The 24,782-nt window shown below is 41.4% G+C and overlaps 1 protein-coding gene across 3 annotated transcripts in view; it reads left to right on the top strand.

Moving 5' to 3' along the window:
- RBMS3 (RNA binding motif single stranded interacting protein 3) overlaps positions 1–24,782 on the top strand; it is a 755,157-nt gene that overhangs the window by 664,724 nt on the left and 65,651 nt on the right. For all 3 annotated transcript variants that reach the window (XM_043540891.1, XM_043540894.1, XM_043540892.1), the window contains 3 exons: positions 6,123–6,169; positions 14,893–14,989; positions 16,784–16,834. In XM_043540891.1, the coding sequence (XP_043396826.1) occupies positions 6,123–6,169; positions 14,893–14,989; positions 16,784–16,834 (195 nt within the window). The remainder of the gene's footprint in view (positions 1–6,122; positions 6,170–14,892; positions 14,990–16,783; positions 16,835–24,782) is intronic.

Genomic DNA, 24,782 nt, shown 5'->3' with positions numbered 1-24,782 from the left:
TGCAAAATTGCAAATACCTATTTTCTTGCATGCCTTTGAAGTTTCACAATTCATTGTAGTTAAAATGAGAGTGAAGTTAGTGAAAATTAAAGTGTGTTTTTTCATGATTAATGTCCATGGATCAAAACTAGTTAGTTTTCATAGAGCTGGTGTTCCTTGTGCCTTTAAAAGTCACTGGTCTAAACTTTTCAGATTATCCATTGACAGCTATATATGTGGTAGAGAGAATATTTATTTCGGGAATAGCTAGTTATCAACCACAAAAAAAAAAATGTAAAGATGAGCTGAAAATTTAAAAAATTATTTGTGCCCATTTAGCTTTGCTATAATGTGTACAGAAGACCTGAAAGGTTTTAATATTGTTGTTGCTATTTATTTGTATTAGCACCAAGAGCAATTACTCAGGGTCCCATCAAGCTAGGCACTGTATAAATATAAAGAAAATGCCCAAAAGAACTTAAAATGCCAAAGACGAGATGTAACAGGTAGGTGAGACAAACAATAAATGGGCAAGAAGAGGACAGACTAACAATAATAACAGGATGTTTTAGTATAAACTATAGGGTTGTCAACTTTCTAATTGCACAAAACCAAACACCCTTGCCCTGCCCCTCACTCCGCCCCGTCCCTGAGGCTCTGACCCCACTCACTCCAGCCCCCCTCCCTCCGTCGCTTGCTTTCCCTCACTCACTTTCACTGGGCTGGGGTAGGGGGTTAGGGTGTGGAAGGGGGTGAGGGCTCCAGCTGAGGGTGCAGGCTCCAGAGTGGGGCCAGAAATGAGGAGTTCAGGGTGAGCGGGCTCTGGGCTGGGGCAAGGTGTTGGGGTACGGGAGGGGGTGAGGGCTCCTGCTGTGGGTGTGGGCTCTGGGGTGGAGCTGGGGAGGAGGGGTTTGGGGTTCAGGAGGGGCCTCTGGGCTGGGTCCAAAGGGTTTGGAGTGCAGGAGTGGGCTCAGGGCTGGGGCAGGGGGTTTAGGTGCAGAAGGGTGTGCAGGCTCTGGCTAGGGTGTGGGCTCTGGAGTGGGGCCAGGGATGAGGGGTTTGGGGTGCAGAAGGGGGCTCAGGGCTGGGGAAGAGGGTTGAACTGTGGGAGGGAGTGTGGGCTGTGGGCTCTGGGAGGGAGTTTGGGTGTGGGACAGGGTTCCGATCTGGGGGCAAGGAGTTTGGGTGTGGGTTGGGATGCGGGGTCTCGGAGGAAGTTAGGGTGTGGGAGGGGGTTCCGAACTGGGGCAAGGGCTTTAGGGAGTGGGCTCTGGCTGGGCGGCACTTACCTCAGACAGCTCCCAGTCTGCGGCGCAGCAGGGCTAAAGCAGGTTTCCTGCCTGCCCTGCTTCCATGCTGCTCCCACAAGCAGCCAGCATGTCTGGCCCCTAGGCGGAGGGGCCGGGGGCTCTGCATGCTGCCCACACCCAGAAGGCGCCACCCCCGCAGCTCCCATTGGCTGTGGTTCCCGGACAATGGGAGCTGCAGAGTTGGTGCTGGGGCAGCATGCGGAGCTTCCCTGATGGCCCCTGTGCTTAGGGGCCAGACATGCTGGCTGCTTCTGGGGAGCTGCGCAGAACCAGGGCAGGCAGGCAGCCTGCTTTAGCCCCGCTGTGCCGCCGACCGGACATTTAACATCCCAGTCAGCAGTGCTGACCGGAGCTGCCAAGGTCCCTTTTCGACCGGGTGTTCAAGTCTAAAACTGCATGCCTGGCCATCCTAATAGACTAGTCGTCTGCAAAGTTACTAGATGTAGTGAATTCTTAGATTGTTTTTGTTGTTTTTTTTCTGGTTTTTTTACCTTCTAAACGTTAAGTCTTGTCTTCTCTGTTTCAATGGAGGTCTTCAGTGGAAGAGCCAGCAAGGTGGGTTAGGAACTCTCTTAGCCCTGAAGGGAAGAGGATGGGATGTTGAATCTTTAACATAATGACCTTTCTTCCAACTGTTCATGAGGCATTTGAATTCAAAAGTTGTTAAGAAAAACAAACGGAGATTTAAACAGACTAAATAAAAAATCACTTCCCCCATCAGTGAATCTTTTTTCACTTCTGTGGAGTTTGTGATATCCTAAGCCTACTCATTCTCTAATCACCCAGGAAGTTGTTTATTATTATTAACAATAATAATTGCCAATGCTACCCTTTGATTTTAATTTAATTTTTGAACTGGTTAGATATTGAAATTCTGGGGTACCCAAAAGTACACAGTCACCAAAAAGATCAATAAACAGCAAAGTATGGTCCCACCATCAGGCCTATCTGGTGTTGAAAATCTGTGGTCCAAATATTCAGTAACCAAAAAAACCTACCTGATAAATAACTATCTGGGGTTTCAGTTAGTATTTCATCATTAATGCCACTGCTAATAGAATGAAGGAGACACTATCCCCTCACTGCAACATAAGTAATAGTGATGGATGAAAAAACTTGGAAGACAGTATTCACTACTTCACACAGCTGAGGAACAGGAAAAAATTGAGGCATGAATTATGTGGCCTTCATCTCTTTGTTCTCGAGAACATCCTTCCAGCAGTGTGCATCATCATTGGATGGAAGTCTGATGCTATCCCTCAAATAATTTATCTAGTGTTTTCAATATTCTGGTTATTGTATTATGGAGAAAACAATGGATGGTTTTCACATAGGCTATAGTTACTCATCAATTTCTAGCCCTGATGAGTCATGAAACTTCAGACTGTAAACCTGTCACTGGTGCAGGATGATTATTGGCTCTCTTGGGCCTCAGGCCAGTACAATTTTGTAGGGAAGAATTACACAATTTGCTGGGAAAGAATAAACAATTCTCTATTTTGCAGCTGTTTGAAATGGCAGCTCTTTGAAACTGTTCAGAGGTGTGGAATGTTAGAGATATTGTGTTAGGTGTACTACTAGGCAAAATATATCACTGTAGCATGTATTTTTCTTGTCTGGCTATCTAATATGAAGCTTTTGCTTACATTCGCAAATGTAATAGTAAAATGTACAGTGGTCATCATTAAAAATTTTTAGTTAAAAGGTTGATCACCTTACTGCACAAGTATGCCCTGTACTATTCAGTCTGGAGTAAGGGTATCAGAATCTGGCTTTTTACATATTTGCTTTTTCAAGCAGATAATGTTCACAGTATTCCTTATCTGTAGTACCCATAGAAGCTAGGAATGTGATGGTAACATATATGCAAGGGAGTGTCTGTGTGTGGTGGGGCAGGTGGATGGATGGGTAGATAGATAGATTGATCCATGAAGTTATGGCAGTTTGCACCAACTGAAGATCTGACCCATAAAAATTTGTTTAAATATCCATGGGAAAAATAGCTACATAATAAATATACTTTTGCCTGCCTCAGGTGCACTCTGTTTGCTAGTCAGTCTCTACTGAAACTGGTTTTAACATCGCTAACTTCCCAGAAGCTGGCAAACAGACTTTTTTTTATATTTATTCATTTTTATATTTCCTCCTTTTTTCCCCCCATACTGGAATTTTATCTCCAAATTGCATTGATCCAAGGTGTTGGAGGTACAATATTAATTTCTGATCCAAAGACAGTTTTAAGGTTGTATATGTCATGTCAAATCTAACCACCCCTGCCTTACCCTTTGGGATCCCTCCTTTCCAAGGGTTTATAGCATTTGTTTGCAGCCTTGAGCAGGGGTAGCATGGAATATTAAAGTTTTAAACCATCATGATTTACAGAAAATCTCTTAAGTTATTTTTAGAGGTTTAAAAATGTTTTAGAACTATTTTTTCTGTCCCTGCAGGGCTTGTACATGCTAATTAAGTTGTCTTTTCTAGTAGAGGGATATTAAAAAGTAGCACTGATAACAAATTTTACAACTGTAAAAAAAGTTTTTAAAATGTATCACAGGCAAAATACATTTGGTATACAAGTGTTATTGGCAGTGTTCTGGGAAAACTTTCCACTTCTGGGTAATGTGACTATTCTAAACAATACGATACACAGAGGAAGCAGAAAGGAATGGAATGGTATAAAGGAATGGAAAGCAATGGGTGAGTTAAGCGGATCATGCTGAACACATGACAAAACATCTGTTATGTCTCTACCATCATATATTTTGTTAAAGTTTACATATTTAGGGATTCCAAATAATGATTATTTCATATTCCAGACAGATGGACATGTATGCGCACGTGCGGGCACACACACACACACACACACACACAGAGTTTTTGTTGGTAGTAGTTCTAAGAATTAAGGTTGTGAATAGTTACCACTATTTTGGATGCTCACAATTTTTTAGGCTGAATTTTTCAGTTTTAGGACTCAACCGAACTACGGGGTTTTTTAAATTAAGTTTGAAGAAATGTTCTTCAGCCATTTTTTGCTATGACTCAAGTGAAAAAAAAATAAACATCACACTTATTTCAAAATATTAGCCACATATTCATGGATTTAGTCTCCTGGGACAGCTTCCACATAACTTTGTATAGATCTCATTGAAACAGCGACGTTTTCAATGAACAAAACAAAACAAAAACTTGCCCCAACATCCGGGACTGATTGTAACCTCGAGTGAAGAAAAACCTGTTCCAGATTGCACAGTGCCATGTTAGTGGAGCAGTATGATGCTCTGAATTCAACGCTTTTATTTGAAAATAAATGCTTTTTTTGTTTCTGAAAACACAGCCAGTCACATTGTAGACCAAGGTGCTGCTTTTGTGTTAACTCACACTTTCAGAAAACCGTCTCCAACCAAACATTCTGTGCCCTGTTGTCACCACAGTCCTGCCTGGGTCATCCCCTGCCTGTACAGAAGCCGGACCAGGCTCAGGCTCATTAAGCCTATGCACCATCCCCCTTTCCTGATCCCTGTGGGGAGCCATGTGGGGTGGGGCAGGTGCTCAGATAGTAACAGTGGTTGTTCCTTGTAAATATTTAGATAGATAAGACCTGGCAATGCCCTTTGTCCTGTCAACAATGTGGAACTTGCAGTACAGTTATTACAGCGTAAGCTTATGTCCACTTTTCCATAGAGATCTTCCACACCCTGGAATCCTTTTAAAGAAGGTCTGCTGGGCAGCTGAGCCTGGGGAGCATCTACCTTCTCCCCTCCCTCCCTTTTCCTCCCTCTCCCATGTCAGAGCCTCACATCTCGTGCACGACTTTAAAACACACAAACTTTTAAAAAAATAAATGTCCCCTGTTTAAAGAAAAATGCAAATGAATGTAGCAGTCATGAGAGGCGGTGGTTGTCAGCTCTGGAGATTCAAGTGGTGGCACAACATGGTGAGGAGCTTGTGCTTCCCAAACTGTCCTGCCAGTCTGCCTCAGCCCTGAACAAAAGTACCGCCTGGAGGAGTGAGGGGGCTAGTTCATTCTCTATCTCTGTCCCATCCCTGGCATTTCTGCTGAGCCTGCCGACACGTTTGCTAACGGTGATGTAGACAGTTGTTAACTAGAAGCTGCTTTGACATTGCCAGCTCATTCCACATAGGTCACCGTCTGATCCTGTAGTAATTACCGTCTGGATTTGTCCCAGTGACTGATAGCAGAAAGGCAGTGTGTAGTGCTTTAACAAATTCTTTAGACAGCCATTCTCTAAAATATTTTATAAAGTAATCAGCACATTTTTTTGATTGTGCTTTTCTGCTTGACTGCAGAGATTCAATGTTACTTGTCCCAGACAACAAACTACAACTGCTGCTGACAGTACAGAGAAATCATAGAGTGATCTGGCCGTAGAAGGTGTGGTCTTTGAAAGAAAATGTAGCTGTTCCTAAGCATAACTCTTTCATACCCAGTCTGAATCTGTTTATGAACTACCTGCCTCATTGGGAGGTAGCAGAACTTGGCCCTCAGTTATACCAGTATAACTGTGGAGTAAGTCCATTGATCGCAGTGGAGTCATTGATTTATACTGGTGTAATTAAGAGCACAATTTGGCTTAGAATGGTATAGGGAGAGGATAGCAAAAGTACTAGCCCAACCAATAGGCTGGGGAAATCTCTGTCAAGGAAGGTAACCAGACTTTCCAAACTACTGTGAGAAATTTTAGCTTTCTTTGTGGACCTAAGTCACTGTACATCAAAACTGAATGCATGTTAGATGGAATTGTAAAAGAATGTTTAATGCCATTTCGTCTACAGCTAGAGTAAAAATCTGTTTTTTCCCCTAACTATGTGCAGGCTGGCATGGCTTTGACCTATGATCCAACAGCTGCTATACAGAATGGGTAAGTAACGTATGCTTTTCAATTCCTTTTAAAAATTATTTGCAGGGCTTTCTTTCCAGTTTCTCTTCCTGCAGTGAAACTCATTCAGAAGCAAATTCATCTAATAATCCTTTTATAAGCTATGTCAGTGTGTACTGGCAAATAGATTTCATAGTTTCCATTTTTGTTTTTATTCTCTGTTGTGGGTAATATCTACTTAAACAAGAAGTTTCTTTTCCGAATAGTTTCCATCTCCATTTGGCAAACACTGTTTTTTCCCCTTTATTGACTTCATTTTAGTTAAAATAATTATTGAGAATGCCAGCATGGTTTGCGTACTAAGATTGTTCCTTAATCTGAGTTCCTTCTGCTAGCTGGATTGCTCTCACAGAATTGCCTGCATAAAAAGGCTGAAGACAAAGCCTTAGATAAGTTTTTGAGCAAAAGAGATTTAGGCTAGACTTATAAACTATGCTCACCTTCATTTTTCACCCACAACTCCCTGAGACAAATAATTGAAGGTGCAGTTTTTGAAATGTGCCTGCCTACTTCAGTCATTAACTATCTGACCACCTGATAACACCTGCTATTATTTGTTGGGTTTAAAATTTCCAGCCAGATTATGATGGTTTTAAAATAGGATGTGTTTTGCATCTAAAATATTTCACAGTGCCTGTTTAACCAAAGAGATGTTGATTGTAATAATTGCATTCTACATCATCATCAGTTAAAAGTGTGGGAAATTTGTGAGTCTTGGTAGACCTCACTAAATTCCATACAAGCACTTAAGCGACTATCATCTTGGATCTGTTTCCCATGAAGGGAAAAAGATATGAAACATTAGAAACTCTTGTTTTGTTTTTCAGTATTTTTTAGAGCATAGCTTAAATGTTTAAAAACAAACATTCCAAATATTGGAAAACAAATCAATGATAATAATTAACACTTTTCAACTTCACTCGACTTTACAAATGGCATCCCTCCAAGGTAGATTTTCATTTTGGGGATGAAGATGATAAGGCAGGGCAATAAAGTGACTTACCCAAGACCCCAAAGGGAGATTTTTCAGAACCCTGATTTGAACTCTGGTGTTTTTAGTTCTGGTCCTGTGTGGAAATCTCTTTCTTTCTTGAACAAATCCATTTCTTTCCTGACTTGTTCTCTGTGGTACTGTGCACTTTTCAGCTGGTAGCACCCTGTTGGCCATGTTTGAAATAAAATCATCAAAGTTCATAATCCACTAGTGTATCATCAAAACAATTGGTTTTTAATTAAAAATAATTTCTATGTATCAGTGACATGAACATACTGGGAATTGTAATTTCATTGACTCAAAGTGACTAACATCCTTTTATGTTTAATTCTATGATGATCTGTAAAATTCAGTCATGTTATAGTGAAAGTTATTTCAAATCCACACATTATTTGTATCACAGAGGACCCAATACCATTCAGGCATTTGGATTGCCCAGTTGCTTGAAGATAGTTGCTTTTGGGGGAAAAAATGTGTTCTGCAATGCAGTTTCCAATGGAAAATTCCAGTTTTTCATTTTTTAAATGTTCTTTTATTTGAAAAATATAAAATAAATAACAATATAGGGCTTCTTTATTATATATTAACAATTGATTCCTGCTCTTGACCTTTCTTTTTTCCTAGAGGCTCATTACATTTTCAATTTGATTAATATAAAAAAGTCTCACTCAAAATGCTCACATGGCAATAGTCTGATTGAATGACGTGTCATCAGAAGCACTTATTAATATGTAGAAAACCATGGTTGACCCACAGAGAATTATATAGTAGGTATTCCATCTTCGGGTACTAGACATATCATAAAAATAAGATGTCTCTACTATCACCTTAATAACATTACTACCCCTTGATTCAATTATTTCTTTTTAACTCCCCCACAATTCATCTATTAGTCGCTATACTTCATATGGATGCAATTCTGTATCATTTTTCACATGCATACTTGCATATTTGATGTATGTATTTTGTTGCGTTGCTGTCATGGGTAAGTGCAATGAAAAACTAGCTCCTGGGATTTGTGCCTGCTTAAGTGTGGAGCACCTTGATATTTGGCTGGTGAACAAATAATATTCAATATGTTCAGGTATGATGGACTGTATCACACACTGTATTTTAGCACAATTTTTCAGGTAACGAGTATTCTTGTTGTGTAATTCTTTAGCAATAATGGGAGATGAGCTGCTAAAGTCTGAACATCAAGTTGAGAATATACTCCAGTACTTGCAAAAGCAAGACATTATACTTGTGCTTGTAGCAAGATTGGGCAGGCCTATTCAAGGGACCCAGGTTAACAAGTCCTGGAGCACTGCACAAAAATGGTAAAATCCAGCTGATTTATTTGAGAGGTATGGCTTATTAACAACACATGGCTTACAACAGAGGTGGAGTGGCTTTCAAAGGAGAGGCAACAGGATCATGAGGACGGAGGAGGGAAAACCTAGGGCCAGCCAAGCTCAAGGAGGAAGCCTAGGATGAGATTTGAGTTACTGATAAAACTAACCCCTAAGAAGGTTGACCGTACTTGTTAGCAAGTCTTAGAATCCTGCGTAAAGCTGCTGAACTTCTGCTGATTCATTTTGGCAGGTGCAACTTACTAACTCCACACAGGATATGAGGAAGGTGGGAGTGGCTGTGTAGAGAGAGGTAGCTAGGACAGAGGTGGCCCTGGAAAGCTCATGGAGGAGCTGGAGTTTAGGTTATGGTATTGCTTTTGAGTTATCAGCAGAGCCAAACCTTAAGAAAAGGAGTGAGTTTGGACACTAACTCAGGAGCTGTGTGTTCTTCTGATGACAAAAATGGGATTCAGTCCAATCACCGAATGGTACTGTGAGTTTGATTACTGTATGATTGTATAAAGAAAAGGAGTACTTGTGGCACCTTAAAGACTAACAAATTTATCTGAGCATAAGCTTTCGTGAGCTACAGCTCACTTCATCGGATGCATTCCCGATGAAGTGCGCTGTAGCTCACGAAAGCTTTTGCTCAAATAAATTAGTTAGTCTCTGAGGTGCCACAAGTACTTCTTTTCTTTTTGCGAATACAGACTAACACGGCTGCTACTCTGAAACCTGTAGGATTGTATATTTTCTTTTAAAGTCCATAGCAGAAGTAAAAAAAAGAGAAGCTTTTCAACAAAAACTAAGTCGTTTCCTCCACAAAGTAATGGATCATTCTCTTTTGAGACTATTAAGTTATAGGGCTTGATTCTCCATTCCATTACACTGTTTTTATGCCAGTGGAACTCCATTAAAATCAATGGAGTTACACCAGCATAAAACTGGTGTAATGGAGTGGAGAATCAGGCCCTTAGTGTACTATAACAATGCAATATGAACATCTGAAGTACCAGTCACAGCACACGGTGGTGCAGAAGCTCTATTCCTCTCTCAATCTCTCTCTGTCTTTTCTGTCTTATAATCAGGCTTTCTTGAACTGCATTTATAAAGGCACTTGGATTTTTTTTCAGGGAGCAGTAGGTAGTGCTACCTTATCGGTGTTACAATTCATTATATTACTATTAGTTGTTTAATGCACTTGTACAAGAGAATACAAAAGTCTTCTATTTGCATTGTAAACATACTCATTTAAAATGTTGCTGAGGTTTTAGTCCTGTTTTGAGTGTAAGATCGCAGTGTACTGTATCAGTTTAATATTGATATCTGGGGGACTATACTATGGATTTGCAGAGCAAGGGGCTCGATACTCAGAGAGGTGTTTTCCATCGCTGAGAGCTGACTCTGTGGCTTATTGCAATGGAAACTTGCTGCTGTGATAATGCTTGGTAATACTCTTACATTATGTTAGCCCCAGGATGCTATTCATGAATCTGACTTTTTCAGTACTGCCTGTGGACATGAGGCATGAGCAAATGGTGTTTATTTCTGTGCAAATAAGGTCTTGCCATTGTGCACGTTCTATGCAAAAGGTTGCACATTCTCCCATAGGATAGTAACCATATTGACATTTTTGCAGTGACATACAAAGAGTCAAATCTCCCAATCCAACTTGCTTTTTTGAGGTAGGAATGAAATATGTGAGCTATTAGACAACAAAAACTTCCCTCAGAGCACTGCCTGTCCTATGTGCCAGATATTTGGTATCCCCTTATTGTGAACACGGTTCTATTAAGGTGATTTATAAAATCTCTCCTTACCTGTAACGAGGTGTGTGGATGAATGTGTTTTCTCTCTGCACATAATATCCACATACAAAAGATCCTTTTCTTTTTTTTCTTTTTTTGAACGAAAGAGCAGCCTCCAATTTGCAGGTGCAGTTTGCAACTGCAAAATTTGCACCTGCATTGTTGCACCTCGTTTTTGAGTTGGAGATATGTGCACCTATAGCAACTTGATTGCAGTAATTCTGATTTGCACCTGCAAATGATTTTGTGTGTGCAAATTGCACCTGCAGAAAGAGAGGCTAAGCCTCAGTCTTTGAGAATGCACCCCAGAACATATAGCTCGATTACTTCAAAATCTACAATTCTGGGAAAGTACTGTGCTTTCCAATGCCAGTGGATTTGGGGACCAAATTCAGTAGTGAGTCTAGAAGGGCCAAAAAGGAGTCAAAGCTGGTGTCGCTTATACCTTCTGCCAGCCCCCCTCCCCACCACCACCACCACTCCAGTGTATACATTGGCAGCTAAGATTCCAAGATTCCATTAGATGTATGCATTCAGTCTCACACTCACCAAAAATGCAACTGTCACCTCACATCTCCTCAAGTTAAGTCTAAAGAAGTTTGTGGTGTCACCAAAACTAAGAGGCCACAAGGAAAAGCAGAGCAAGAAAAGCAGCTGCCAGGAGAGTATAGCAAAGTGTACATCAGAGTAAGCTGCTCTTTACATTTCGCTCCTACCCTTTCTTTGGGATCCACAGCATGTATGTTACACAAGTTTAGACTCCTTTACGCATCAGTGAATGGGTGTAAGGGAGTTTGAGTGGGATGTTTGTGAGGTGCCTCTAAGCACAGGGAAAGAGGTGTCTAAGGTGGCTTTAAGTTACCTCCCAGTTCTGGGCTGCTGCAACTTTCGCTGCTCTAGGGAGCTGTCTAATCTATGGCACCCCAAGCCAACCTACCTTTGGGCAGCAGTGCCATTGAGCATTGCCCTTGTCTACTATGCCCTCATGACCTCCAGCCCCTGGTTCTGCCCCCAGCATACCGTCTACACCTGGACTTGCAGAGGGGGCTTCAGAAGATGCTTTGAGCAGGGGATTGGACTGGATGATCTCCTGAGGTCCCTTCCGACCCTGATATTCTATGATTCTATGACATCCTGCTGCTGACTTGCTCAATTTCTTCACTGAGAGAATTCTCCCCCAGAAGGATGAGAGACTTTTCCACCCCTTTCCACTGCAGAGCGTGGCCCAGTGTCATTAAAATTACAGTACAACTGTAGGCTTGTTTTTCCTATTAAGTTGTTTGTTCTGTCAGAAGTGTCTCCTTTCTCTTCCATGGTGTTTTGGTATGGATGTGTTAGGAATGTCTCTGACTGCCCTGATAATTTGTTTTAGATGATACCTGTTTGAAAGCATTCCAGACCATGACAGATAAATGGCATTGGCCAGGGAGCTGAGAGGCATGTATTTTTCCCATTACCCGACTGTGTATTCCAAAAGCTTATATAATAGTCACATAGCTGCAGCTCTAAGCTGAAAATGAAATGGTTAGCTGTCTATCGAGTTATTGGCTTAAGCAGGAAATCAGCATTAGGGGATCAAATGGGATGTTGTTTCTCTCCTGAACTCTCTTCCACCTGATAGCTCTTACCTTGAGTGGCAGTGTTTTAACTTCCCAGAGAGTGAAATATAATTCCATGTTTGATGGATAGGAATAGAACAGTAAGAACAAAAATGCATTGTTTTCTCGAAAGGGTTTCCCCTTTACAGATTTTCTTTACTTGTGAGGTTTATTTATATTTCTATTCTCTAGTTCCCCATGGAGTTTCCTGTAAATTCTGCTGTTTTCATTTCTGGTTTACAGCTTGCCTCGGTACATTCGCTAAAAAATAGCATGGCCAAAGTGAAATCTGATTAGCCATTGACTGGGAACAGATCACTTGTGGTCAGCAGATCATTCTAACAGGACTAGGGAAAACATATGCATTGTGCTAATGTCACAGGTAAATGTATTCAAAAAATTCTTTGGTTTTAAATAACAGCATCTGTTCGGTCCCTGCTGAACAACAGTTTAACAAAAAATGCATCTGTCTTCTCCTTCATTATCTCATAAATAGGATACATGTAAAATGTTATATGGAGACATTTTAAAACCAGCTGTCTGGACAGCACTCTCAGACAATATAGACATTCTTAAAAATGGCAATTTATTGCTATGTTTTCTCCAGAGTTCAGCTTGCTGCCCTTGCTATTTTAAAATCTTATTTGAAATACTGAGAACAGATACTTTCTTTTCTCTTCTCCCCCACTATTTTTGGACATTTTCTCCCAATGTTCAAAGAAGGGAGCCTGCTTTTCCTGTTTCTCCTGACTCAGGGATTTATTTTACTCCTCATCCAGAATCTGCTACATTAAATAGAGTGATTAGTATTAAATCCTGATTTGTCAAAGTGATTGTTAGCAGTGTACTAGTGTAAAAAAAGATAATGTTGTTTTGTTGCATGGCTGTTGTGGAAGGCGACTGTTAATTTCCTTTCCTCAGTGTGGAAGAGATGTCAGAGGAAGGGGGAGAATACATTCTAATTCACCCTCTGCAGAAAGCGTCTCTGCAAAATCCTATGCACCACTTATATCCACTGCATGCCTCAAGTGATGGGCTTGAAGTAGAAATAAAAACAATAAAATAAATCAGAGGTTGAGATTTCCAAAGCTGTCTAGGGGAGTTAGAGACTAGAAGAGGTGGGTGAGGTTAATATCTTTTATTGGATCAACTTCTGTTGGTGAGAGAGAGACACTTTCGAACCACACAGAGCTCTTCAAGTCTGGGAAAGATACTCCGAGCGTTCCAGCTAAATGCAAGGAAGAACAGATTGCATAGCAAAAGTAGTTAGACAAAAACAACCTGTCACGTGTGAGTGAATGTTCTTCACAAAGCAATCACTCTGCGTCTGACCTATCAGTCCTCATCCTCAAAGGAAACCTGCACAACACTTTCAAAAGACACGCCGGAGTCAGAGACGACTCGTGCCTGCTGATAGTGGGGAGCACAGCGTAAAATGGGGGCACGTGACCACCCCATGCGTTGCCTCTGGGAGGAACCTTCCAGCCCGACCTCCATGGGGCAGGGCAGCAAATCCCACCGGCTCCTGGGGGGGGGGGGGCACAGGAGCAGGGAGCATGTGCCCCTGGCCCAGGGAGACCCACAGTGTCTCCCCGGAGCTCCAGCGTCCTCACAGATACCTCAGCAGGGGAGGTGAGGGGCACAGGCAGTGCCCCTAACTCAGGCTGAGCAGAGGGAATCTGCTCCCAGCACCTTCCCCAGCAACCGTGTGTGGGGAGCAAAGGGGGCAGGATGGAACCACTTCTCGCACCAGCTGAGGGTGAGCACTCAAGGTCACTAACTCTGCGCAGCGCAGTGGCTGTCCGTGAGAGAGGCCAGCTGGGGAGGCAGTGGCGGCCTTCCCGCTCTGCTCCCTGCCTGGGCCAGGCTGCCGGGGATAGGGAACAAGCCAGCCACAGCCCCCCAATCCTCTGCACATTTCTGGCTTGCTTCCCCACCAGCAAGCTGAGCGGAGCAAGCCCTGCAAGGGCAGCTTAGCACTCACAGAAATCTGAGGGGGCACTAGACCCCACATGCTCCCCACCCACGCGTCACCTCTGCTGGGAACTTAAATTGATAACTCTGCTAGACATTAAAAATCATGTATTGAACAGAGACACTGGATTTATGGCTTATTACAACAATCTGTAACCCATTAACCCCCTCTTTTTGACTATAACTGCAGGGGTATTAACCAGCCACTCTACCTTGAATATGTGCTGATTACTTGTGGTGAACAATCTGTTCCACCTTGCATTTAGCTGTGAAGCTGGGGGTACCTTTCCCAGGTCTGAAGAAGAGCTCTGTGTGGCTGGGAAGCTTGTCTCTCTCACCAACAAATGCTGGTCCAATAAAATATATTACCTCGCCCATCTTGTTTCTCTACAATCCTGGGACTGATACTGCTACAACTGTACTGCATACAACCGGGGGAGTTAGACACATACCTTTGATTAATTTCGATGGAAGAGATGCATTTACCTCTTCTAGACTGATATGAAAATCTTAACCAATGTGTCCAGTAATTGCAGCTATCCCTCAATAAGCAAACTGAGGGAATATCATCAACACTGAACTATTCAGATCTGAGAGAAAATAGTTACCGTATGCGTAAATGAGATCAATATCAGTGTCTTTGATATGATCCGAGGAGTTTTCCTATACTAGATTGTACTCTGGAAAATCAACCACCTTTGCATTTCAAATAGCTGCTTTCTCCATTTCTGAAGGAGAGTTTTCCACAGTTCTATGCTTCTTAATGCTTTCTGTAGGTGTAGAGGAAAAAATGATGTCTTCTGCAAGTGGTCTTGATAGTGAAATTGAGCGGGAGGGAGAAAACTGACAAAATTCATAGAGCCACATCATCCTTTTTTATTACTGTTTTGGAGAGAAAAAGAGATAATTGTCTTTGCCCAGTGGTGGCAGTGGATCAGTTAATTGGAGTCTGGCTATCAAGAGCCTCAAGAATCTTCCTTTTGTTTTCTGTTTCCAGATTTTATTCCTCACCGTACAGTATTGCAACAAACCGCATGATTCCACAGACATCTATCACGCCATTCATTGCTGCTTCCCCTGTTTCTACATATCAGGTATGTCAGATTTGCATGCATCTCAGTATGTACCCCCACTTGATGATTATGTTTTGGATGTGGACAAAGGCAAAACGTATACAGCAGAAAATTGTGTGTGTGCCTGCATGCTTTACTCATGCTTTAAACCAAGGCTTTTTTAGTAGCACTCAAGTTCCACTTAGTGTAGGGTATCAAGTATTTTCTGGATTCTTTACACTAAGTAATAAAAGCCACCATGCTTTTGTCCTATTTCAATCAGTTTTTCAAGTGCTCAGCATTTTGCTTCATTTCCAGTTGACACGAGCAAAAGTTTGTCATGCTTAATGAGATGTTTAGTCATTATGGCTTCTTTTCATTGGCCGAATTTTAGAGAATGCACTTTTTTAGTCATTTAGTTTCTCTTGATCATGTTTTGACCTTTTGCTCTCAGCTGTACTTGCCTCAATGACCTCCATTAACAACACACATTCCTCTTGAGTAGCACCCTGCAAAGCAAGATATTGGGGGAACACAGTTTTTATAGATGTCTTCAGGCTCCCACCCATTGTGTATTTTGGAGTTTCTGTTCTCACCAACTCCTCCCAGTGGCCCCAAAATAGTTTTACTGTCCAGGCCTCCTTTTTCTATATCAAGTTTCCATTGTGAAATCCTTGTTGTGGCAGGATGGCTTTTCTGAGGTGATGTTAAAATATGGCTGCATAGATTTATTTGCGGGCAATATTTTTGGAGTGGAACACCTCCAGTATATAGCTAGCCATTATTGATTTGAGGAGCAAAAGTATTGAGTTTTTCCCACATTATAGTGAGGAACACTTTTGTCAGGCCATCAGAGTTGAAACCATGCACAAAACATATCCCTAAAACTTACCGAGGTAGATAATTTTCATTGTTAACTGGGGTTGTTTTCTTTAAATATTTATGGTTGAATTTAATGGTCATGAAAGTGAGAAACTTCTGGCACTTACTTTAATCAGGTACAGTGCAAGTGTCATGTGCTCTTCCCCATACCAATCAGTTCCAACCTGCAGCCTCGCTGCTCTTCCAATCCTGGCGCCTGCTTCAGAAAATTCCACCAGACTTGCAAAACTACATTTGGGATTTTTTGTTGTTGTTTTTCGGTTGGGTTTTTTTTAGATGAAGAAAATGTCTGCAGGATACTACCACTACGTTGAGATACCAAAATTATTTTAGTTTGTACAGGAAAGGAGATTGAAAATCAGATCTCCAGAGGTAAAATTAATTAAACCTCACTCTACTCCACAACTCAGAATTCTTAAACTGGAAGTGTATGTAAAATTTTTCAAGCAGATGTTCTCTTACCGAGATAACTTCCAAATGGCAGCACAAAAGGTAAAATTTTCAAAATCTCTTAAATTGCCTAGCATCCCCTTTTCCCAAGCTTTGAATGAGACTTTCAAAATTACTTTCTGAGGTACATAAGTCACTTTTGAAACTAGGACTTAAACACGATGGCACTAAAGAGCTTTTGAAAATTTTACTTAAAGTTTGCACCTACTGTACCATCTGTTGGATAACACACTTCATTGGATAAAACAGGGGAGCATAGACAGTGTGGCTGTCTTTCAGACTCCTGAACATGGCAGAAACATTACTGAATGGGATCTGAAAGTTTCTATGCCAATAAGATTACAAGACATAAATGAATTTTGTCTCCCCGTAGGTTCTTCCTGAAATTAGCTCACTATTAGTTGTTATTGTGACAAGTGCAAAGGATCCTTGCAACTGAATTCACTGAGAAAAGAGATCTCTGTTTAAAAGATCTTGTGCTAACGAAAATTGTTTGATACGCAGGTCCAGAGTACTTCGTGGATGCCTCATCCGCCATACGTTATGCAACCAACAGTAAGTGGATATTTCCTCGCATCCAACTAAACCTGTATGTAGCAGATCCCTACCTCTACTGGGCAGCACTAGGTCATTGGAAAAGTTATAAGAGTGATCACCTGCCCCATTAGATGGGAATCCTTTGTCATGCATGTCAAGATCCCGCTTCTTTAAGGATAATATTTGTATTCAGTATAAAGAGGAAGATGGGATCGTATATTGTCTAGTTTTGTTGATTATATTAAGGAAATAAAAAACCCTTGAGTGTAGCGTCTGAATCATTACTTTAGGGACTGTGAAATAACTGCACTCTTGGATATTTTGAGTTGCTTGGATGAACACATCTGCTACCCTTCCCCTATATCTTTATCCATTCAAAAAATCCATTCTCGCTGACATATAAACTTGAAAGGATCCTTACTGTATCGCTAACGTATTCCAAACACTGCAAGAGGTAAAGCACAGCTGTCTTAGAGTCTCCGCAGAATTTGGGTCTTCTCTCTGACTTGATCAGTCAACTCATATTTTTTTTTGTCTTGGAAAGTTTGCTTCATGCTTCGTCAAATACAGTACAGCACTCAAAACAGCACGCAAATACGTGTTGCATCATTCATTAAAAATAAGTCATTCTGCAAGTTTAGTTTCGCTCACAAAGTACTTTTGACAGTGTTGTTTAAATGCCAGCGAAGTATTAGATGGAGACAACACACTGAATACATTTGTACAGATTGCCTGAATTGTGGAGTGCTTTGTTTGTTTGTTTGTGTTGTATTTGGGCAACTTATCAGATACGGATTGATGTGAAACTGTTGCTTATTCACGTTCAAATATTTATTCCACATCAACACATTTTAAGTAATTGATTTCGCATGAGGAGGGTAAATGTAACATGCAGTTGCAGAGCATCAGATTTTTTACAATATCTATGTTTTCCCACTCATGCAAGTATTCTGACTTTATAATAATAATAATAATAGTTTTATTTATTTGGTGCCTATCTGCTGAAGTATGATATCTTGGGAGTGAATTTCTCCGTCCATGAAATTGGGGTAGCTGCTTTCACTAGCTAGAGTTAGGCATATAGTAGTATGGATATAATTATCTGACCTGTGGACCAAAATCCTGATTTGAAACACCCTTGCTCATTCACCATCGTTGCTCTCCTCAGCAGAGTCTTACAGATTTTTCAAGCTGTGCAGTAGTCTGATCACGTGATCAAACGCCTACTCAGCGCTCAATTGAAACAACCAAGTTTATTTCATTTGCATCCAAATCTGGATGCAAATCCATGTCTCCTTGAGGGAAAGAGAGCACATAAAGCTCCCTACATCCGGCAGTAGGGAGGCGTGTTCAAGTGAGAGTTTTTATAAGTACAGTGAAATCTGTTCTCTAACTCTTCAGACATAACTGCAGAGCATACGAAATGTTAGAATCCCGCACATCGGTGAAGGCAAGTAACTGTTTTCTAACCTGTGGAAAACCTGTGATCTCTGTAAAATACACAGGATTTACAGAGAAAATCCAAGCACTTTCACTGCTCCGGTTTGAGATCCTTTGTTCCATATGACCACTTGGCTATTATTACAAAACACAGAAACTTCATTATGAAGCAGGTTGGATAGCTACACACAAAATATGCCTGACACAACCCCACAAAAGGAAGGAAGTGAAAAATTAATCCACTTAACTACATACCATCTGCTCTACCACACCCAAACACACACCTTAATATCATCACAGCTACCATACATCATGGACCTTTACTCTGCCTTGTTTTTACTCTTCTGCACACACTCCTTTAGCAGATTATTTTTTCCCCAACACTGGTAGTTGTAGGTGTTTAGTGTTTGGTTGTGTTGGGAGAGGGTAGTTTGGTAAATGGCTCTGTTCAATAGAGTGATTAAACGGGTGAAGGAAGGCTGGCATCCCAAGGGAGGCAGAGTTAAGTCTGTGGTACAGTCTATCATGTAGGGTAGTTGTGGTCATAGTAAGGTGTGTGCTTGCGGGTGAAGGAGTAGAAGGTATGTAAGTAATTGACTTCACTTTTCATTTCCCATTTCCCTGGTTTTGTGTGTGTGTGTGTGTGTGTGTGTGTGAATCCTGTTGTGTCTATTGCAATCCTAATGACTTCACACACAGTTTCTTTTGTGCATACATTTCATAGGTGGGGGTTTTTTTAATGCTTAATCTGGGGCAGACATTAGAAAAGGGGGAGATAGACCAAACAGGTCGAAGAGCCGGGGAATATCGGTCAACAATGAAATGTAGGGCTGCCAAGGAAAAATTTCACCCAAATCCAAGGGCTTAATTATTAAAAATTTATTATGAGGAACCAAACACTACATAGAAAATTCAAAGAGCATAAAGATTAACAGCCTCTAAAATGTCTCACCAATTGGCAATCTACATTAACAGAAAAACAAGAATGTATGCCCTACTTTAAGCCCACTGTAGTTGCAACTCTGACTATGGAGTCTCTGCCAGGCACCTTCATAAAGTTAAAAACAACAAAATGGAGAACATCTGACTAAGTTAGGATTTCAGAGTCTCCAGTGAGTTCGTGAAACTGGTGGCTTTCTGATCCAGTTAGCTATTTGTCTCTCCTCTTTCGTTTAGTATGTGACTTTGCTATCTAAAATGTCACTATTTTACTTGACGACATTTTACAGGATGACTGATTACAGTGACTGTGTACTCCTACGTGGCTGTATAATGTCACATTAGAAGCCAATGCTGATAAAATTTTACATTCCCCTTGCTACAAAATGTAGGAACATTTTGTTAAGGCTGTATTATTCTTTGTGAGCAAACATAAACTCTTTTAAAGAGAGTAATGTTTGAGTCACTTCTAATGCTTTGTGTTAATTATAAACATTCAATAAATGATGTCACTGGATGATTAATTTTTCATCCTCAGAAGAAAGTTCAGATTTAACATGCTCTTTATATTTAAACACGATGTTGTGCTCTTCATGATAGAAGAGTCAGGATTCTGTTGTAGTGAAGACAACTAGATAAAGGAGATTCTTTATTCAGGATACGCACACAAGCAGACAGTCCAGCTTTCTCCCAAGTTCTCAAGCTCACAGACTGAAGGAAACAGCTGTGCTGCACAATGTAACAACCCAAAGAATATCTGGCTGCAACTGAGCTATCATGGAATGGATTGTTGACTACATGCAATGCTGGCCAACTCTTTACGTGGAAAAATGCCAGGAATGTATTTCCAGTCATTACCAACCAAATAAGAGTAAAGTCTGACTTTACTTTGAAAGATAATGGGTAGAAATATTATTTTGAAAAACTTGTGTTATACGTAAATTCTATTAACTGTGTAGTTAGCTGCATGGAAATGAATATCAAATTGATTCAACCACTTTTGTTGATTAGAATAATTAGCACAGATAATATTCACGTGCTGGCAAAATGAAGTCATGCCAAAGAAATACCCACATCTGTGTACCCCAAAAGCCACTTGAACTTGCAAACTGGAGAACTGCACCTGCTTAGGTGCTTTAGAAAATGAGATTTGGGCTCCTGAATCAATTAGGTACTTTTAAAATGTTTACCCGAAGGATCTTTTGACTCAGGCACTTTTTAAAATTTTACCCGAGGTACATGTAATTAGATGGCTGAGCTGGCTGCACTATAGTCAGCAGACAAACAAATCTCAAATATTCAAGCTATATTAGTTTGTCCCCTTTCCTGTATTACCTGCCTATGTTTACCAACTCTGAAGAAAAACAAACTCTGATAGCATTGTGACAAGGTGTTCTCTTGACACAACATGTAATTAATCCATCCCAGAAACTGAGTTCTTTTTGATCAAGTACAAATTTCTTCTTAATCTGTTCACCCATCCCTGTCAGTTAAAATCATATACTCCATTGCTGCCTTGGAATAAGGGTTGAGGGAGAGAGATGGCAGAGTCCAAATATGAATGAAAAGTGAGTTATCCTGTAGATTTAGAGACTTTGCCGTATTAGCATGTTTTTGTTGTATGATACCCTGCTATCCTTGAATGCTCTCTGGTGGCTCATGGAAAACTTTGAAAAACATTCTATTTAAAGACAGTTCAGAGAGAGAGAGAGAGATCTCCTTCGTGTTTCTTTTAATTACCTAATTTTTATGATCAGAATATTTGTTTTAAAAAGTTCATGTGCTCTTATTACTTGTTCTTCACTAAGGGCCCAATTTGTAGTGAACCAGCATAAATACCATACACGTACATTATCTGTGCATGCATCTGTTTTTGCATTTGAGACCCCTCATGTGTGCATGAAAAGCTAATATTTAGGGCCAAGTCTGCTTTATAGATTCTATACAGTAGCTGCCGAGGGAATTAACCAATGAAAGCATGCATCCTACCGGGATGGGAGGAAAGCACAGCAGCACACAGGGTATGTCTACTTTCCAGTTGGAGGTGCAATTGCAATTCGGGTAGGCATACCCATGCTAGCTTTAATCTAGCTAGTGCAGTTCCAAGTAGCAGTGAGGATTTGACGGCATGGGCTAGCAATGCAAACATGTACACAGGGATCCAGGCAGCTTGTACAGCCTACGGTGAACCTCATGATGCCATGTCTACACTGCTATACTAACTAAACTAAATCTAGTTCAGGTGTGTCTACCCAAGCTGCAGTCACACTTCCTGTTGCAGTATAGGCATACACCCAGGGAAAGCCACTTATGTAGGATGGTTTCCATTCTGATGATGTATTTCCAGTAGACACCCTGGATACATGAGCTTTAAAGGACTTGTCTCGTATCCAGCCACAAGCCCCCAAACCCTTCTGCCAAGAAAGGAGAGTATGCCAATATTCCATAAGGTAATCTTACTGATTTTTCAGTCCCTCTTGCCTTGCCCCATGGGAGAGGTAATCTGGCTTTCATTTTTTAAACTCAGTCCTTATTCAGGCAAAACTCCCATTTCAATGAGAATGTATCCTGAGTAAAGACTTCACGATTTTGTCTTTTGATTGCCGTATACAAATATAGAGTAAAATATACAAACTCTCCTCCGAAAACATATTATTTTTCATTTTCTCATGAGCAACTTTGTTGTTTTGGGTAATACCCAAAATACCACAGTAGTTTGGCAGTGTTTTGATTCCTACTTCCTTGAACAAAGAAAGTTTAGTTCCTTGTACATGCTCATTAATACCTCAGAAAACTATATTTTCTTTACCTCACATTTGTTACTCTATCTTTTTAGTAAGAATCCATTGTGTGTTAGCATGTATGAATGTAAAGAAACAAAGTGTGTCCTCTGTCGGCCATTTGTGTTCTATGTATGTGATAGTTCAGCTACATGATATGAAAAATAAACAGGAAACGATCCTTAGAGATTGAAATCCCCAGCTCTTCTTTTAAAGTTTAGCTGTGTGTTTTTGAACGTGAACTTACTTGAACTTCTAAGGCCAAGGAGGTTAGAGATTGAAATGACTAACCAGACACCAGTGCCAAAGCTCTGCTGAACAGTTTTAATTCCAGTGTTTCCCGAGGCAGAAAATCAAGGACTGCCAATTCTACAACTCTGATAATCCAGGCAGTAATTGGCAACGTTCCTTTGGGACTAGCATGGGGTCATGTCTCCCTGCCCCTCACCCAATACCGTGTCCATATATAGAAATTGTCTCCAGACTACCAATGCATAATCACAAATTGAGCATGTATTTACAGAATCTATCTAACCTCAGGTTTTAATGCCAATCACCATAGTACTGAAGCTCAGAACAATGACTCCTGTAGTTAGGGTAAAGGTAGAAAAGCAAGACATTTCATCCAAGTCTGTATCTCTAAAAGAGGACATGGGTGTAAGCAGTTCATCCATGTCACATATGAGGTGTAAGGATGGGGGCTTGAATAATGTATCATTGATTAGTCAACTCTTATCTGAAATAATATAAAACAAAATATAGCTGCAATAGTTTTTGGTTTTGATGACGTCAGACAAGCATCCCCTCTCGAATCCTTTCTGACACTCTGCTGAAGCCCCCTTGTGTCACTGAATGTCTTTGTGACATAAGCAAGATGTAAAAGCTTCTTCTGGAAACCTATGCACTGACATACAGTCAATGAGCAGAAGAGCCACATAGTGATTCCCCAAGACAAAGCCTTGTGTTTTGCTATTTGTTCTTATGCCTAAGAAGACTTAATTGCTTAGCTTAGCTTTTTTGACATAACTATTTGGCGAGGAATTTAAATTAATGGAAAAATATAGATATGTATACAAGATATATGTGTATATAAATGTTTGAGTTCAGATCTATGAACTTGACTAGAAAAGATATTTGAAGAACCAAACTGACATTAAACGTGAAAGGACACTCATGAGATTTTGGATCCAGGAATTTCTGTTTTAGGATAAATAATGTCCATGGAGTATTGATTTCTATTTAACAGAAGAGAAGCAATCTTAATCATCAGCCTCAGGCTCTCAAGAATAGTTTTAACACAACTGTTTCAAAGGAGCAGAATATATCAAAGGGTGTTTATTTTTTAAAGCTTTTTATTAATCAGTAGTTTTCTTCAGAAGAATGTAAAATATATGTAATTTTTTTTCAGTGAAATTTCTCATTTTGTGAGTGGGAAAAGATTAAATGGTACTTTTTAAAGTTCTTCATGGGTTTAGAATGTTAGAATTAATCCTGGGATAGTGGATTAATGAGCAGATGGAAGACAGTGTGATCAATAGAGTGATAAATTACATAGACGTGATATAAATTAATCACATTTTCCTTCAGTTTATCACATCATTGATATTGCATCATGTATCTTATTGTGGATGTATGTCTGTGGAGATGATGTTATAAATTGAAGAAGCATGTGATATGTTTATGTTGTATGCTTCTGTCATGGGGTGCTCCCCACTCTCACTGCTGCTCTAGCGCCTCCTTCTGGCAAGGGCACCAGAACCTTTTTAGAAGGGGGGGGCAGGTGACACATAACTGTGGCTAGTGGGGGACTCCTGCCCGCCCACTGCTTAAAGACCGCCCCCTCGCCTAGGGGGAAGATCTACAGAACCTGAAAACCAAATGATTCCGTGGGACAACTAATGAAATAACAGGGACAGGAGTGCGGTCAAAGGGTCAAAAGAAGGGAGCCTGACGGGGACACCGAGCAGAGAACCCCGGACAGCACCCACTGCTCCTCAAAGGCGTCAAGGGAGCCAGTGGACACCGCCCAGAGGAACTCTGCCGGGATACGTGAATGGACTGAGGATCGGAAACAGGCCCCACAGTCACAGGAGTCTCCATCGGCCAACCTCCTCTCCCTGGTTTTATAGATGGCCGTTTTAGCCAGGGCCAGGAGGAGGTTGACCAGGAGGTCCCGTGACTTTGTGGGGCCACGGATAGGGAGTGCATAGAGGAGGAGGTGAGGGGAAAAGTGCAGCCAAAAACATAACAGAATATTCGTGAGGAGCCGGAATAGGGGCTGCAACCTGGCGCACTCCAAGTAAACATGCGCCAGAGTCTCCCTCATGCCGCAGAAGAGGCAGGTGTCCGGGATGGGGTAAACCGCGCCAAGTATATGCCCATGTTCACAGCCCCATGAAGGAGCCGCCAGCTGAAATCCCCGGCGGGCCTCGGAACCAGGGTGGAGTATAGGCTGGCCCACCGGGGCGCCTCATCCTCTAGAGGTGGCAGGAGGTCCCACCACTTTGTGTCAGGGCGGGACACGAGGGTGAGGAAATAAAGGGTGTGGAGCATGAGCGCGTATAGGTGTTTCCTTGGCGCGGTCTGGAAACAAACCGGCTTCAAGTCGTGCAGCTGGCTCACGGAGAAGGGGCAGGGGGACCGGGTGGGTCCACGGGGCAGGGGCCCGATGAAAAGATCTGGAGGGCCTGGGGTGGCGGGTGGGCGGGGAATGCCCTCGTGCATGACCCGGTCGAGGTAAGCCCGAGCAGGGGGCGGCAAAGCGGCCCTCACCTCCTGAAGTACGCGCCGGGGAGTACAAGACCTGG

Source organism: Chelonia mydas, chromosome 2, assembly GCF_015237465.2.
Source record: "Chelonia mydas isolate rCheMyd1 chromosome 2, rCheMyd1.pri.v2, whole genome shotgun sequence".
In the NCBI taxonomy this organism is placed as follows: Eukaryota; Metazoa; Chordata; order Testudines; family Cheloniidae; genus Chelonia; species Chelonia mydas.
Note: the sequence above shows the minus strand (reverse complement) of the source record. Positions and strands in the feature narration are given on the sequence as shown.